Source organism: Muscardinus avellanarius (assembly GCF_963383645.1).
Source record: "Muscardinus avellanarius genome assembly, chromosome: 6".
Taxonomy (NCBI): domain Eukaryota; kingdom Metazoa; phylum Chordata; class Mammalia; order Rodentia; family Gliridae; genus Muscardinus; species Muscardinus avellanarius.
The window spans coordinates 39,148,124-39,166,230 of NC_137791.1; the positions used below are offsets into that span (position 1 = coordinate 39,148,124).

The 18,107-nt window shown below is 38.0% G+C and overlaps 1 protein-coding gene across 2 annotated transcripts in view; it reads right to left on the reverse strand.

The window, feature by feature from the left end:
- Positions 1-18,107, reverse strand: part of ANK2 (ankyrin 2) — a gene marked incomplete at both ends in the record, with an annotated part of 247,348 nt that overhangs the window by 131,956 nt on the left and 97,285 nt on the right. Inside the window, 5 exons of one of the 2 annotated variants that reach the window (XM_080697142.1) lie at positions 1,137-1,235; positions 6,424-6,522; positions 8,897-8,995; positions 11,540-11,563; positions 11,963-12,148. In XM_080697142.1, the coding sequence (XP_080553268.1) occupies positions 1,137-1,235; positions 6,424-6,522; positions 8,897-8,995; positions 11,540-11,563; positions 11,963-12,148 (507 nt within the window). The remainder of the gene's footprint in view (positions 1-1,136; positions 1,236-6,423; positions 6,523-8,896; positions 8,996-11,539; positions 11,564-11,962; positions 12,149-18,107) is intronic. The other variant, XM_080697143.1, reaches the window with a different exon arrangement.

Below are 18,107 nucleotides of genomic sequence, written 5' to 3' on the forward strand. Positions count from 1 at the left end.
ATCACTTTGCCTAATCCCCAAAGTAATCAAGCTAATCATAGTTCAGTAATTATTTTCACTAGCATTATCTAAAAGACAAAAATTGAATAATTAAAAATACTCATTCTATTGCTAATTGTGCTTCTTTCAAAATAATTTTATATATATTTTATGATTATCTTAAAAATCATAAAAATCTAGACTCAGAATATAAAAGATAGTTGGGTGTGGTGGCAGTAATCCTAGTACTTGGGGGGCAGAGACAGAAGGATTGCAGGTTCTTGGCCAGTCTCAGCCACTTATTGAGGCCCTTTGAAACTTAGTGAGAACTTCTTTCAAAATAAAGAATAAAATATAAGGCTGAGGGTGTAGCTAAGAGGTAGAATGCCTCTTACTCCATAGCACCACACACACAAAAAGGATATAAAAGACATTCTCATTTGTGTCTTTTTTTTTTCTTTTTTGCAGTACCTGCGATGGAAACCAGGGACATTCTAGCTCTAAGCCACACCTGCAGCCCTATTTTTTATTTTTTATTTGAAAACAGGGTCTCACTAAGTTGCAGAGAGCCTCACTAAGGTAGCTGAGGGTGGCCGCAAATGGCGACCCTTCGGTCTCGGCCTCCTGTCTCAGCCTCCCAAGTACTGGAATTACAAGTGTGCACCACCACATATGGCTTATTCTTATTTTTATATTGTATTGTTATATTCAAGTTTTCATTTGCAGAAAGAATTCAAAGTAAGAATATAAGAATCTGGATGTATCCATTCAATGTATCCTAACAAATCTCTTTGTTCATTTAAAATAATTTTTTTTTTTTGCATACTAGGGATGGAACCCAGGGGCATTCTAACTCCAAGATATACCCCCAGTCCCACTTCTTTTACTATTTATTTTGAAACAGAGTCTTACTGACTTGCAAAGGGCCTCACTAAGTAGCTGAGGCTGTTCACGAACCATGATCCTCCTGTGTCAGCTTCCCAAATGCTGGGATTACAAGCGTGCCTGGCTCATTTTAATGAGCAGTTGTTTTTTATTCTGAGAACACACATAGAGTAAATACAAAATGCTTGACTGGTGCTTTTATTTTAGAAAGAAAAGAAATCACTGAAAAGAGACTTAAAGAGTGCTCTGATCCGTCTTCTCCAGAGACTCACCTTAGTCCTCGCCAGCAAGGGAGCACCCCGTTCCAGCAAAAGCTCCACAACTTGGTCATGTCCACTCCGTGCGGCGCAGTGAAGAGGTGTCAACCCATCCTGGCAAAGAATTGAAGAATTAGGCCTGAATTTGCTTTTAGTTTTTTTTTTTTTTCCAAGCATCTTTGTTGTTGTTGTTACTGAAGATTGAATCCAGGGTCATTCTACCCCTGAGCTACACTGCTACACCCCCAGGCTTTTTATTTTATTTATTTATTATTATTATTTTGGTGGTACTGGGATTCCTGGAAACCCTTCTACCTCCGGGCTACACTCCCAGACACCTTTTTTTGTGTGTGTGTGGGTCTGGGGATGGAACCCAGAGACATTTCACCTCCAAGCTACACCCCCTGCCCAATTTTTTATTCTTTATTTTGAAACAGCGTCTCACTGAATTGCGGAGGGCCTCACTAAGTAGCTGAGGCTGTCCGAGAACCACGATCATCCGGTCTCAGCCTCCCAAATGCTGGGATTACAAGCATGCGCCACCATGCCCGGCTCCAGACACCTATTTTTTATATTTTTATTTGAAAACAGGGTCTCTTAAGCCAGCCAGCTTCGAACCTGCGCGATCCTCCTGTCTCCGCCTCCCAAGCACTGGGAATTATAAGCATGTGCCACCACACCCGGCTATTATTTTTTTTAAAAAACTTTGGAACAGGGTCTTACTAAGCTGCTGAGGGTGTTGCCAGGTTGCTGAGGCTGGCCTCAAGCCTGTGATCCCCCTGTCTGAGCTTCTCAAGTACCATGCAGATAGCACTGATTGGGACTGTCAAGTGGCTTCCTAAACTTAATTCTGATGACCAGGGATCAACAGTGGAGCTGCAGCTAGTTAAGTGACAGAAAAGGAGATGAGTGAAAGAGAAAACAAGACAGAAAGAGTTCTTGACAGAGAGAAATAGAAAGTCAGAGACAGAAGAAAGCAGGAGGGTGTGGAGTTTCCCTGGAGGCTGACTGGCCTCTGGTCCTGAGTTCGCATACTTGAGAGGATGGAGCATGCTGCGGCTGTTGAACTTTGAAAGCCTGTTCACTTGGAACCACAATCAGAAATTTATATACATTATCTGGCTCTCATTCGGGTTGTCCTAACACAACTTTTACCTCCTTAGTCTAATTAGTTCATAAATATTCTACTACTTTCATAAACTCTCCTAAAATGCTCCCTGATGCTTTAAAAATAAAGGTTTAGGAAGTGTGGCCAAAAGGCAGGTGTGTAGGAAATACAAGGCAAAAATAATTGTACGGAATAAGGTTCAAGAAGTGCGAGAAAAATGAAATCCTGAATATATAAGTTGACCTGGTGACCTGAGGCTTACAGAAAAAAACAAAGTTTGCGGCAATGAGAGCAAAGGGAAGGTGAGTAGCAGAGAAAACAACATATAGGAGCAATGAGGAGGGTTTCACAACTTCAGATAAAGGACTAGACACTCCTGATTTATCTAGAATTCAAATAGACCATCTTTTGCTTCCAAAACCACCTTTCCAGGCTATGTTTTCTTTCTAATAAAAATAACTTCTCTAGTCAGGCGTGGTGGCATGTGCCTGTAATCACAGTACTTGGGAGGTTGAGACAGAAGGATCTCTGGCCTGAGAATGGCCTCAGAAAATTAGTGAGACTGTTTCAAGATTTTTTTAAAAAAAAAAAAGAATTTTAAGAGCTGAGAGTTTAGCTCTTGGAGGTAGAGCATCCTTGTGATCAATCCCCAGTATCACTCACACACACACACACACACACACACACACACACCCCATCTTTTCTGGTTCAGCACTTTGGGATCTCCATGCTAGCTACCTGTTTCACCTTTACCCCTCATACCCTTGCTCTGCCCGTCTCCACCTCCCTGTGCCCCGAACACTGCACACTTCGGGGGCATGAGTGGGCTACCTTATCCCTGGGCTTCTGGTTGGGTTTGAACCCTAGGAAAGGCAGCAAGACATGAAAGAGAATCAATGACGCATCTCCCAAATCTTGCTGTATGTCTTTACCAAAGGCTACATTTCTGCCACAGAAGCCCTTCTGCATTATCTCTCCTTTGACATTCTACACGCCTCTTCTCATCTTTCATGCGTAGGGTTGGTGGTAAGCTCGGTGGATATTAGCCCCAGGATACTGCACTATTCCTCCCTACAGGCGACCTCCAATATCACAAACAGATCCCGTAATAAACTCCACCCAGTTGGATGATCATATGTGAGTGTGTCTTCTGTTTGGGGCAATGACCTTGACCTATAATGATGCTTCACTGTGTTCAATTTCTTGAGCTCCTATGAAGATATGAATATGTAAAACTGAGCTTGCATTTGGAATATATGATCATTAGCGTGAAAAGGCTTCTCTTCCAGAAAAAAAGTACTTAAGCAGTTGGGATGCCGCATTGTTTTAAAATTTTTTCAGATAGAAGTCTAAAAATGAAATCATGGTGACAAAATGAATAAAGTGATCGTATTTTTGTATCATGACAACAGTCCCCTGGTGGAACTGCAAAGCAACAGTCACTATTATAAGCCACAGTTATTCAATCAGGCCTGATTTCTCCAACACATCCTTGGTGGGGCTTCATGACGGCGGGTGAGTGAGAGCCCCAAACAGTGGGCCCGGCGCGGGGCCTGGGCGAATCGCAGACCAGATGCCACGGGCCAATCTCAGTGAGGCTCAGCTTCAGGATTCATAAAACAGGGGTGGATTTTTCTTGTTCTGCTCAACATACAGCCTTGCATGAAAGATGAGGAAGAGGACTTTCTGCCTTATATCACTTTTAGAAAAAGTACAATGTAGTCTCCTAGGAATTACATAAAATATCCACTATGTAATCATGTGGAAACCTTCTGTACTCTCAGGATAACAAGAGGAACATTGTGGAGAATATCTGATATACCCATAAGAATGTCAAAGAACAATAAAGGATTAAGTGAGGTCTAAATCTTGCATTTAGTGATGCAATCTAGCTGCCCTTATTAAAAAAAAGTGTGAATGATGATATCAAATTCAAGCTTCCAACAGGCCTGATGTGACTAGCATTTGAATCTTCTGTCACAGTACAGTATTCAGTTAATGCCAAAGAACATTCTTGTAGAGGTTCTGTATTCCATGACCTTTTTACTTAAATTCTTAAGCTTGTGTTTGAAGGTTATGCTTTTTGTTCCCTCTCTCCACAGTCCCCTTTCTGGGTTCATTTTTTTCTTCACTAGAAACAGTTCATCCACGTGTATGTGCTAGTAACTATGATGTGGAAAATTCTGAAAATAAATGACTGATCAGCGTAAAGAAACATTATTTATCTAAATAGTAAATCACATCAAGAACTGTTCACAGCATGTGAGTGTGTCTGTGTGTGTGTGTGTGTGTGTGTGTGTGTGTGTGTTACTGGGGATTGAACTCAAGGGAATTCTTGTACCTCTGAGCTATACCCTCAGCCTTTTAAATTGTTTTTTTTTTTTTTTTTCAGTACTGGGGAAGGAACCCCGGGGCATTCTACTTCTGAGCTACACCCCCAGCCCTATTTTTATTCTTTATTTTGAAACAGGGTCTCATTAAGTTGCGGAAGGCCTCACTAAGTAGATGAGGCTGGCCAAGAACCTATAATTCTACTGTCTCAGCCTTCCAAGCACAGGAATTACAAGCGTGCGTCACCACGCCTGGCTTTTCTTTTTTTTGTTTTTTTAATTTTGAAACAGGAGCTCACTAGATTGCTGAGGCTGACCTCCAATACCGATTCTCCTGTCTCAGGCTCCCAAATAATGGGACTACAGATGTGCTCCATCAGACTCAGTCAACTGCTTCTTTTCTTATCTTTTCAGTAGTATATCCTAAAGTCTTTTTATTATCATAAAACACTCAAAACTAAGATCGGTGTCCTAGGCTACATTCCAAAACTGCTAACACTCATTTTTCCTTTTTGATGGTCTCAGTTTTCAAATGAAGACCTCCATATTTTCTCAGCAAGAAGATAACACATACTTCCTAAGTTGTTAGGAAGATGAATACTTAACAGGGTGCCTAGAACACCATCTGCATTATGATAATGGATAGCTGTTCTTGTTATTTCTTTAATTATTACACCTAATAACAAATGACAAGGGCAGTCCCTTTCTCTGATTCTTTTTTTTTTTTTTTTTTTTGTGGTACTGGGGTTCCTGGAAATCCTTCTACCTCCAGGCTACACTCCCAGACCTATTTTTATATTTTTATTTGGAAACAGGGTCTCTTACGCCAGCGCGGCTGGCTTTGACCTGCACGATCCTCTTGTCTCTGCCTCCCAAGCGCGGGGATTACAAGCGTGTGCCACCATGCCCAGCTGTATTATTTTTTATTATCCTTTAACATTTTGTATATTTTGTTGTTTGCATTAAAACATGTCTTCATATTTTAAACATAGTCCTCATGGATTATGCCCATATTTAAAAAAATAAGTAAGTTTTAAAACAACAGAAAAAGAATAATGTCCTTAGTAAAGCTTAAATTAATAATGTCATCTTAATTACCTATAAATTTGTTTTGACATTAAAATGAGGGTTATATAATAGCAAAGGGCACTGATCAAAATGTCTCAGAATTCCACACAAGGACCAAGTCAAGGATGAGAATGGCAGTAAGATGCAATCGTCTTAATGAGCGCCAAATGCTGAGATGCATCAGGAGAGAAACTGGGGAAAGACTTATTTTTTAATACCTGAAAGCCTCTATACATCTTGCTTTTTCCAGATAATGAAAACTTTATAAAGCGGGGCGTGGTGGCACACGCTTGTAATCCCAGCATTTAGGAGGCTGAGACTGGAGGATCGTGGTTCTTGGACAGCCTCAGCTACTCAGTGAGGCTCTTTAACTCAATGAGACCCTGTTTCAAAGCAAAGAATAAAAAATAGGACCAGGAGTGTAGCTCGGAGGTCGAATGCCCCTGGGTTCAATCCCCAGTACCTCAAAAAAGTCCTCATAAACAAGAAAAATAGTGACAATTATGTTACCTAAAAGGGTAGTCAAAACAAAAATATAATATTTTTCTATTTTTAAATATATTTTCAAGGACAAAAGACAAACAAGCAGATGATACTATTTTAGTAACAGAATATTTTAGTTTCAGAATTTTATATTTGGTGGCAAAATTTTACTATCTGATGAAATTTAAATCACATCAAAGAAAGAAATTTCCTTGAAACACTATCTGTGTTTACTGACTAATGTTTTATGGCGAGTAGTAAGAGGATACAAAGAAATAAATAATAATGTTTGGCTATTGAAAGAGACACTTACCCTAGTTTTGGCATCGATCTGACCACCTCGATCCAGTAAGAGCTTCACCATATTTGTGTTTCCCCTTTTGGAAGCCACATGCAGAGGAGTGATTCCATTCTACACCACAAAAAAAGACCAAACAGAGCAAGTTGGGTAAGACAGGGTATGGTGGAGATGATTTCAGGGCACAAAGGAATTTAGAGTCTATATGGGAATTGACCCACAGTTTCTTTCTATCTTTGATTTTTAAGGAACAAAGAAGCACCCAAACTACAAAGTACTATGGTTAAGCGGTTAAAAAATGGAGTGAAAGCCGGGTGTGGTGGCGCACGCTTGTGATCACAACATTAGGGAGGCTGAGACCGTAGGATCGCGGTTCACGGACAGCCTCAGCTGCTTAGTGAGGCCCTCTGCGACTCAGTGAGACCCGGTTTCAAAATAAAGAATAAAAAATAGGGCAGGGGGTGTAGCTGGGAGGTAGAATGCCCCTGGGTTCCATCCCCAGACCCGCAAAAAAAAAAAAAAGAAAGAAGTGAAACTGCACACATTAGTGAATAACTTCAATATAGGTACTGAATATACATATTACAATCAAAAGTAAAGGGAAGAATAAAACTCAAATTCTACTTAGGATAGATCCTTAGTATCAAGGGTACTTTTTGGTAAAATATCCAGAAATTTTAAAAGTCTGGGATATTTTCTGCATTTGAAAATAGAATAGAAATATACACATCAAAACAATTCTTTAAAAAGTCTTCAGAATAGCCGGGCGTGGTGACGCACGCTTGTAATCCCCGCGCTTGGGAGGCGGAGACGGGAGGATCGCGCAGGTTAAGAGACCTTGTTTCCAAAAATAAAATAGGTCTGGGAGTGTAGCCCGGAGGTAGAAGGGCTTCCAGGAACCCCAGTACCACAAAAAAATAAAAAAGCCTTCAGAATAATTCAGTAAGAAAATCTACTTGAAAATAACACAATGTAGTTTCACAGCCAAAGACTTTTATGGGCAAAACCACTATGCATATAAATTCTATTCATTTATTTTTAGTGGTTATCATATGTCATCATTATGGCAAAGATATATATATACCTGTTTTTGTATGTCATATTTTCTGAATATTCAAATATTACATTAAGTGATTCATATTAAATACTATCATGTATATAACTTTTATAACTATCATATAAATGAATTCTTTCCAATAAAAGCCCAATAGCATTAAGCATATAAATGCATGTGATGTCTTTTTATTTTAGTGGGACCCTTCCTAATGAGTCAATTCTCAGTTCATCAAACAAAACATTTCTCTGTCAAACTGTGTGCCCTCTTGTCATTGTAAGATATATTATTTACATAATTTGTGTTTAATGTTTAACAGTTTCATTGTTTATTGACTTGAAAATGATCATTATTTGCACTAGTATTAATTGATTGATTATACTAGGGATTGAACCCAGGGGGCATTCTGCCTCTAAGCACTACCCCCAAGCCCTTTTTTATTATATATATGCAGTACTGGGTATGTAACCCATTGCCATTCGACCTCCGAGCTACACCCCCAGCCCTGTTTTTTATTCTTTATTTTGAAACAGTGTCTCACTGAGTTGCAAAGGGCCTCACCTAAGTAGTATCTGAGGCTATCTTCGAACCACGAAACTCCTGTTTTAGCCTCCAAAATGCTGGGATTACAAGTGTGCACCACCATGCCCGGCTTATTTGTTATATTTTTAAGCAGGGTCTCACTAGGTTGTTGAGAGTCTTACTAAATTGCTGAAGCTGGCCTTGAATTTGTGATCCTCCTGTCTCAGTCTCCCAAATACTAGGGTTATAGGTGTTCAGTACAATACTCAGCTACACATATGATCTTTAACTGCTCAAACTTATGTCAAAATTAATAGTCTGCAAACTATTTGTGTGCATGTAAATTTACAACACTTCTGTGTTTTGCTTCATGAGTCTTCAGAAAGTCTTCAGAGCAGCCGGGCGTGGTGGCGCACGCTTGTAATCCCCACGCTTGGGAGGCGGAGACAGGAGGATGGCGCAGGTTCGAAACTTTCAGTTATTTGAAGAAAAGAAAAAAATAGCTGGGCGTTGTGGCGCACGCTTGTAATCCCTGAGCTTGGGAGGCGGAGACAGGAGGATCGCGCTGGTTCGGAGCCAGTCTCGCTGGCTTAAGAGACCCTGTTTCCAAAAAAAAAAAAAAAAAAAAAAATATATATATATATATATATATATATATACATATACATATATGTATGTATAATAGGTCTGGGAGTGTAGCCTGGAGGTAGAACGACTTCCAGGAACCCCAGTACCACCAAAAAAAAAAAAAAAAAAAAAAAGGAAGAAAGAAAGAGAAAATAAAGGAAAATCCAAGATCTATAGGGAGATTCAAAACAGTGGGGGGGGGGTATAAGAAAATCATTGGTGTTCATTTTTACTTTATTAAAATGCCCACTTACTGCTAAGATGAGAAGCTATTTAAATCCATACCCTGGCTGTGAAGTCCACAGCAGCTCCCCGGTTTAGAAGAAGAGTGGCCACATTGACGTTTCCATAGTGTGCGGCTATGTGCAAAGGAGTAAAGCCACTCTATGAGAAGGAAAGAAAGGACGGTCAGTGAAGCATCTCACCTCCAGGTGTTGGTCCACTGCCTCAAGGAAGAAAAACCACATGGTGAATGTCTACCTAGTAAGCAACACAATTCAGATAATAAGTGCCTTAAAGAGCCCTTAGATTTTAGTTTTATAAGGTGGTAGTTACATAACGAGGCAAATATTCTGTATTTATTGACAACATTATTTTTAATTATTGTAAATACCTGTCTATTTATGAAGCTTATTTATACAAAATTCTGTTTCTCAAGTTGGTTAAGCATATTAGAGAAAAACAGAATATGATTAAATGATTAAATAGCATTAGGTTTCAGCCACCGAATTAACATAATTATGAATAAAAATGTTTTTTCAAAGTTTCAAAACCAATGTTTTTATTCTTATTTTTAAAAATAGCATTGGTTAGAATTATACCTCGAGAACTATAAAATCATGATGAAAAATTCTTACAAAGGTTGCACAATTCATTGCACATCATTTACCCTGCCATGATATTTCCATTACCCTTCATAGCTGATTAGGAAACTATATTTTATAATGAGAAAAACACAGAAATTAAACAATATGCCTAGTAGCAATATGAATAAGATATGAAAAAAGTTCAACCTAATTCAATTTTGAATATTACTTAAAAATTTTATCAGTAAAATAAAATGTGGCTAAGCCAACCAGGTTAAATCAGTTATATGGTCATTAGAGAATTTTATTCTCAAAATATTTAAGAAATAATTCTGAGATCTTAAATGAAAAAGAGCATATTTGCTTTCATTTCTTTTCCTGATAAAAATTTAAATACTTTTGCTATTTTTACACTACATGTATATTAATTATTTTCTAATTAAAATGCACAAAGATCTGATCATTTTCCTTACTTTCATAATTTTTATTGCTTAAAATAAAAAGTATTAACTGGCTATGACATCCTGCAGTTTTCAGGTTATTTCCTATTGGTCTCCTTTCTTTGAAATAAACTTCCAGTGTGTACCATGTTGTTTTTAAGGAATATTTTCTAAACCATGTTCCTTGTGTTTCTGTTGACTTGGCTTTAGTGATTTTGTTTTTAAAACACCCAAGCATTCAGATAATTTAGGTAATAGAAGTTTGTACCATCAACAACATTAGCTGCCAATAATTTCTCACTGTGAGAAGCAAGACATGAAATAAGAATAGTAATTATCAACCCAATGTCTCATAACTGTGGCCAAGATATTTTTATTTTTATTTAGGTGATACCAAATTATTAGGTTGTGTCTGGGACAGAAAATATTAAGATAAAAATTTAAAAACTTGCTTTATTTTAAGACATGGAAATGTGACAAATTATTTTAAAAAATCCAAGACAGATTTCTCTCATAATTCATATTTTGACATAAATATTTGGTATCACCTAAAATATCAGAGATATTAAAATCAGTATTTATGGTCAATTTATATGATTCAAGGCTTGAGAAATTTTACCCAGCAGTTGAGTTTAGACTTTTTTTTGTCTCTGACCTAGCTTCCATGCCCACATATGGAACAAAAGAATTAATACAAATAATTTAAATTTATTAGCATCTCAATAGATAAAAGTGTTGATAAAGAAGATAATAGTTTTCAGAAATACACATACTAATTGTGAATACTCAAAGCTCCGTAGCCTCGACTAGTCTACAACTCAGGAGTCAAATAAGTTACTAGCCTAAAGAATTCCTTCATCACAGCAAAGGTGAACCTACACGTAACAACCACATAAACAACGACTTGTCTTTGAGTATAGGATAATTGTTATAATGTTCTTTCAATAATGTTTGTGTTCACACATCTCTGTAGCAATGGCCAAGAGACTCACACACACACACACACACACACACACACACACACACACACACCACTGAGAGGTCTTGGAATTTAATATTCTTGCTGATTAATGAGATCTATTTAGGTACGAGAAACTGACACAATGGCAAATATTTTAAGACTTTTAAGACAAAGCAACTACTTGGCACATGATAGCCTTAATATTGTTATTGATTGTAAACAATGTGGTCAAGAAAAGAGGTACAAAGAAAAGAATACTTGCAATTAGATAAAAAGGTAAAAATGGTTACAAAGCAATCTCCCTGATCTCTAAACTGACAATTCTCATTAAGAAATCGAGATCTTTTTTCTTCTTTGCAAAAAAGTTAAGAGTAAAGTTCACTCACTAAAATATATGTTAAGGAAGTTTCATTTCATGCTTTACTCTCATAAACTAAGTAAATAGTTTCACTGATTTAATACTGTTTCAAATATATATTATATATTTTCAATTTCAAATATGTATTTTATGATTTCAATTTCAAATATGTTAAATATTTGAACTATTGACTTGGCTGAATTATGGGAATTTTCCAATTAATTTTTCATTGTCCAAATAATTTCTTATGAGTGGAACTTTCGATCATTAGTGTGAATTAGTAAGCATACATTTACTCTAACTGGATGAAAACTGAAAATAGAGAAAAGCAAAGTAAATTCTGATGTAACCACAATACTGTACCTCAGTCGTCCTATTCACCATCATCTGAAGCAATGTTGTGTGGGAAAAAGAGTGAAGATATTACACAGTGCAAAATGAAGCAAACGCTATTTCAATACACCCAAATGTAGCCTGCTCAGAACAGCCATCCCCAAACACTATACCGTACTGCCTTTTCTTTCTCATCCTTTCTCTATAAACATAACTGTAAACAGACTAAGGGGGTCTCCACCGCTTAGCCTCATCTTTTAAAGACAATTATCTTGCATTTAATTTTTTTGTTTTATACCCAACAGATAGTTCCCTTCTCTCTGAAATAACTTTGAAAGCAATACATCTCCTTCATGAGCAGCAGTGATTCTGCGTTATCACCAGGGCCTACTTCTTTATTATCCCCCAGGAGGCATCTGCCAGCGGAGAGTTCCTTGGACCCTGAGCCGGTACCTTGGACTGCACGTCGGCGTTGTGGTCGTTCTGCAGCAGGAGGGCGGCAGACTTGGTGTCATCTTTCCTGGCTGCAATGTGCAAAGCCGGCAGCCTCACCTTCCCTTTGGTGTCATTCTCCAGGAGGATGGCCACCGCCTGGTTGTGTCCTTGCTGGAGTGCCACGGCCAGAGGAGTAAAGCCATCCTGGTGAAATAAGAAGAAAGATGTATTAATGTCTGGAGTCTTGGGATGCAGCTCCAAGTAGGGGCGCATCTAAACTTTAAAGTAATAAGAATACCGATGCGCAAAAGATCAGCTAATTACCGGGAAAATTAGGAGCACATTACAATCAGTCATTCCTCATAATGTGGACTCGTTTTTAAAATTTTATTAATGCTTTATGATAATTGCTAAAATTATATTTTATTGTTCATAATAGTGAGATTCATAGTAGTACATTCACATATGCTTATGTGAACTCAGTTAATCAGATTTCTTTCCTAATTGCTTTTGCGTACACTTTAAAAACATCTCTATCCTAACAAAGCATACTGCAAATAGGATGTGATTGTTCAAAAGGAGGAGTCTGCGCAAGTACATGTTTATAATGAGAAAGTAAAATGACAACAAACCCCAAGTAGTGCCTGCTATGTAAAGGGGAGAAAGAAAAAAAGCCACAGCTTACTGAGAATCAAAGATATGGTAACCAATACAGAAAAACAAAAGGTGATCAAATATGTAAGTTCCTGGCTATGTCTGTATTGGGGAAAATGATGAACAATATGGATTAAATAACTTATTACCAATCCAATGCTGGAAGTTTAGGACACAGTACGACTCGAAATTCTTTGTTCAACCATTTATCTTATACGTAGTTAGATTTTATATTATTACGGTTATTAGGACAGAAAACATATTCTATATAAATTTTTGAAATAAAGTCTGACTAGGTTGATGAAAGTCTCACTACTTGCTGAGGCTGCCTTAAACCTGTGATCCTGCTGTCTCAGCCTCCCAAGTACTGGGTTTACAAGCATGCACCACCATGCTCAACTTTCTATAGGTAATATTTAAAATCAACTTTTCATTTCCAAATTTAAAAAAAGAGAGGCAAGCCGGGCATGGTGGCGCACGCTTGTAATCCCCGTGCTTGGGAGGCGGAGACAGGAGGATCGTGCAGGTTCGAAGCCAGCCGCGCTGGCGTAAGAGACCCTGTTTCAAAAATATAAAATAGGTCTGGGAGTGTAGCCCGGAGGTAGAAGGGCTTCCAGGAACCCCAGTACCACCCAAATAATAATAATAATAATAATTATTATTATTATTATTATTGTTATTATTATTATTTAAAAAATAAAAAATAAAAAATAAATAAAAAGAGAGAGGCAAAGAAACAATCACACAGATAATGCAAAGTTGTAAGGCTCTTAGGAGTAAATTGATTACCAGGCCATATGCCATAAAACGTAGGAAGTCATGTCTGATCTTTAAAAACAAGCATTTAGTTCCAGGAGAGGTGAGAAGTAAATAAGAAGTATACATTCTAGACTATAATTTATATTAAATCCTAATTCCAAAAAGTTTGAAAACAAATCTTAGAAGTTTCCCTTCTCATATAGAAGAGATGAGAGTCAATAGAATGTACATTTGCATTGCATCCTTGCCTGTATGAATGTATCACTTTGGTTTCACTGTGATGGATAATTATAATATTCCAGTAAAAGTATAAAAATAAAGGTTGCATCTTAGAAATGGTGATAATTTAATACAACCTTAACTACTCAAATTTGTTTTCAATAATATACATATTATATATATATTATATATTATATAATAAAATATATATATTTGCGGTACTGGGGATGGAACGAAAGGGGCATTCTACCTCCGAGCTACACCCCCAACCCTACTTTTTTATTCTTTATTTTGAAACAGGGTCTCTGAGTTGCAAGGGCTTCACTAAGTAGCTGAGGCTGTCAGTGTACCGCCATCCTCCTGTCTCAGCCTCCCAAATGCTGAGATTAAAAGTGTGCACCACCATGCCCGGCTCAATAATAATTTTTAAAAGGTTCACTGAAGTCTTTAGAGGCAAAATAAGTTTCTTCAAGTGTATCTTATCATCTATGCAGTACTAATCACATATGTAATTCTTTTAGTAAGATTTGAATTTAAATGCAACACATTATTTAATGGGGTAAAAATGAAACAAGTAGTATCTTAAGACAAAAAAATAGTAGCTAGCCTAACTTTAGAATTTTAGCATAAAATAAGTACTCTGTGAATGAGGAAAACAGTTTCATTATCAAATACACATTTATCTTATTGCTGTAAGAAACACTGATTGCTTATATTAAAAGAGTGTCAATTTCTTTTTTCTTGGAAATGAAATATTTGCTCACAGAATAAAATGCCATTAAAAATATTTAAGCAAAACTGAAGATAAATATGAAATAGATCCTGGACGGTCAGATGGCTCCCTTCAGAGAATTAAATATTGGATCTGCACCTCATGAATTTTATTCCAACCCTATACTTCATGGGAGAAGACGAAGCATGGAATGATGTGTTTAAGTACCTCAGCTGAATCTCTGAAAAGCAATTCCAGGTTAAAGTTCAGTAGCTTCGTTTTTCACCATTTATTTACCAAAGCTAATTGCTAAAATTATAAGAATTTTTGAACTTTAAATATTTGTAGGAGCCGGGCACGGTTGCACACGCTGGTAATCCCAGCATTTAGGAGGCTGAGACAGGAGGATCGCGGTTTTCGGACAGCCTCAGCTACTTAAGTGAGGCTCTTTGCAACTCAGTGAGACCCTGTTTCAAAATAAAGAATAAAAAAAATAGGGCTGGAGTTGTAGCTTGGAGGTAGAATGCCTCTGGGTTCCATCCCCAGTACCCCAGTTCCTAAATAAATATTTCTTCACAAACATGAGTTTCATTGCCATCGTGAATGATTCAATAACGATGTGAATTTTAAAGCAGATCCTTGATTACTAATTAAATCTTACACATCAGAGCCACCAACGACTTCAGGACAAGTGTCTCCTCTGGACATCGTCACAAATGTTTCCATGAGCCTTCAGGAGACATTGAATGAAACAGCACAGACTGTCAATTGATCATACACCACTGCAAAGACATGACTGTTGTTACAGGATGATATGCCTAAAGGGGAATGTGCCAAGGAGCGTGTCCGTGTGTTTCTGGATGACACTGGGGGTGGTAGGGGGTGTTGATGAATTAAGTTTATTCATGCCAGTAAGAGAAAAATTTTAGTTATGTGATTTTTAAAATGAAACAAGTAAGGTATACACATGTCTAAGCTAGAATTCAAAGCCCCATATGATTCTTTTTCTTTCTTTTTTTTTTTTTCTTTTTTGGTGGTACTGGGGTTCCTGGAAGCCCTTCTACCTCCAGGCTACACTCCCAGACATATTTTATACTTTTTTTTATTTGGAAACAGGGTCTCTTAAGCCAGTGAGACTGGCTCCGAACCAGCGCGATCCTCCTGTCTCCGCCTCCCAAGTGCGGGGATTACAAGCGTGTGCCACCACACCCAGCTGATTTATTTTCTAAAGGTGTATTTCTGTGTGGAAATCAGAAAGGACTTTAAGTTTTTGCAGGCACAGTATAAAACGGCCTTCATCAAAGCCAAAAGCATAAAGGAATCTCACTACAATGCTGTAAAGGCCTAGGCCAAAGGAGCTGTAAGTCAGCAAGAACTCTACAGAGCTGAGCTCGCCGAAATCATACACTAGAGACACCAAGCTGTGTGGCAAGTAAGACAACTCAGGTGTAAAGGATTCACCTGGTCAGTGAATCTGCCATCAAGGCAATGGGAAAAAACCAACAGATTTCTTTATTTTGCTGTATTTCTCAGAGAAATAGTTTTGCCACCCGAAAGCTTTCCTAAAGAGACTCACATGCTACTCATAGTCGGAATTTAGTGTCTCAGAAAAAGAGCCCCAAATCATAAAAATCACATTGAATCATGTGGCAGGAGTGTAAAATCCCTGTGTACTCAATGGAGAACAAGAAATCGTTTCATACTGGCAATGTGTTTTCCAGTTATAAGCAGGAAATATGGTCCCATTAATGGTGATTTCTTGAGATTTTTTTCCTAACTAATGAAATAAGCTGTCTGAGCATGATTGTAAATAGCTCCATAAAACGTTTTCTCCTAAATCACCTGGAAATGGTTGAATAAATGGCTAACAACCTCTCTCTCTCTGATGCTGTGTAGAAAGGGATTCATGTTCATTTAACCTAAAGATCTAATAATCTGGAAAGAAAGCCATGTTTAATATTAACAATTATCAAGATGGTTTCTGGGTTACATGCGTCTACTCTTCGAGTTACACTCCAGACCAGTGGTTTTAAAAATGTATCAGGTAAGTCACACAATAGAAATAGGAAAAAAAGATCAGCTTGCATGCTCTGCTTAAAAGAGGAAAGGCGTGTGTTTCAGTGGAGTACTCTTCCTCTCTCTCCCTTGTCACCCACTCCCAAACCTTCTAGTGGCCCCAGGACATTTCCTCCAAGGTCAAGGACTTCTAAAGCATCACTTGAAAGTCATTGTTTTGAACCGGGCATGGTGGCACACACTTGTTATCCCAGTACTTGGGAGGCTGAGACGGGAGGATCACAGGTTTGTGGCCAGCCTCAGCTATTTAATGAGGCCCTCTTCAACTTAGTCAGACACTATTTCAAAATAAAGAATAAAAGCCAGGCGTGGTGGCGCACGCTTGTAGTCCCAGCATTCAGGAGGCTGAAACTGGAGGATCGCGGTTCGTGGACAGCCTCAGCTACTTAGTGAGGCCCTCTGCAACTCAGTGAGACCCTGTTTCAAAATAAAAGAATAAAAAATGGGGCAGGGGGTATAGCTCGGAGGTCGAATACCCCTGGGTTCCATCCCCAAACCTGCAAAAAAAATAATAAATAAGTATATAAAAATAAAGAGTAAAAAATAGGGCTGGGGGTATAACTTAAAGGTAGAATGTTCCTAAATTCAATCCCCACAACTGAAAAAAAAAAAAAAGGAAAAAAAAAGAAATCATTGTTTTGGATAATTGTTGGACTTGTTCCTAATCTGCCTAAGCAAAATGAGATGAGAAATATACAGCAAGGTCTGTTTATGAGAAGGACAGGCATAGGAAAGGAAACTGGTGTTCCAAGACACCCAGCCCCTCCAGTTCTTTCTTACATCTAGATGTTCCGAACTCTTTAGAACTGGTGTGAAACATTCTATTCAGCTGTTACCATGATCAGTCACACACCTGGGTTATGATATCTGCTTCAATATCAGTAGCATTTATAGAGATGTATTCCCCAGGAAGTCGTGCTAGCACAAGCACTCTGAGGAGTAGTAGCAGCAGCAATGGTAGTAGTAGTACCGATTGAATCCAGGAGCATCCTACCTCAAACCTGCAATCCTCACTAAGTTGTTAATGTTGCTGAAGGTCTCACTAAGTTGCTGAGACTGACATGCAATTCTCCTGTCTCAGTTTCTCAAGTACTGAAAGTACAGGGGTATCTTATGAATTATTATGATTATTTATTTTTACTGGAAATGGAACCCAGAGGCATTTTATCTCTAAGTTATACCACCAGCCCTTTCTATTTTGAAACAGGGTATCACTAAGTTGTTGAGGCAGGCCTCAAACCTGTGAATCTCCTGTTTCAGTTCTCCTGGGATTATAGGCATGTACCGCCACATGCAGGTTATGAGTTACTTTTCATGGTAAAAAAAAATTGTTCCTTCAAGTAATCATATTAAATCATAACAAAAGGCCGGGCGTGGTGGCGCACGCTTGTAATCCCCACGCTTGGGAGGCAGAGACAGGAGGATCGCGCAGGTTCGAAGCCAGCCGCACGCGCTGGCTTAGGAGACCCTGTTTCCAAATTTAAAAAAATGTAAAAAAGTAGGTCTGGGAGTGTAGCCCAGAGGTAGAAGGGCTTCCAGGAACCCCAGTACCACCACCAAAAAAAAATAAAAAAAATTTAAAAAACAAAAATAAAAATAAATAAAAATAAATCATAACAAAATAAAATATTGATAAAATTGGATAGGATTTAATCTAATTTTAGAATAGTTTCCAAAGCAAGTATCTACCAAATTCATAGAGTGTAATTTTATGGAAGAATAAATGGTTCTGACTCTAAAATT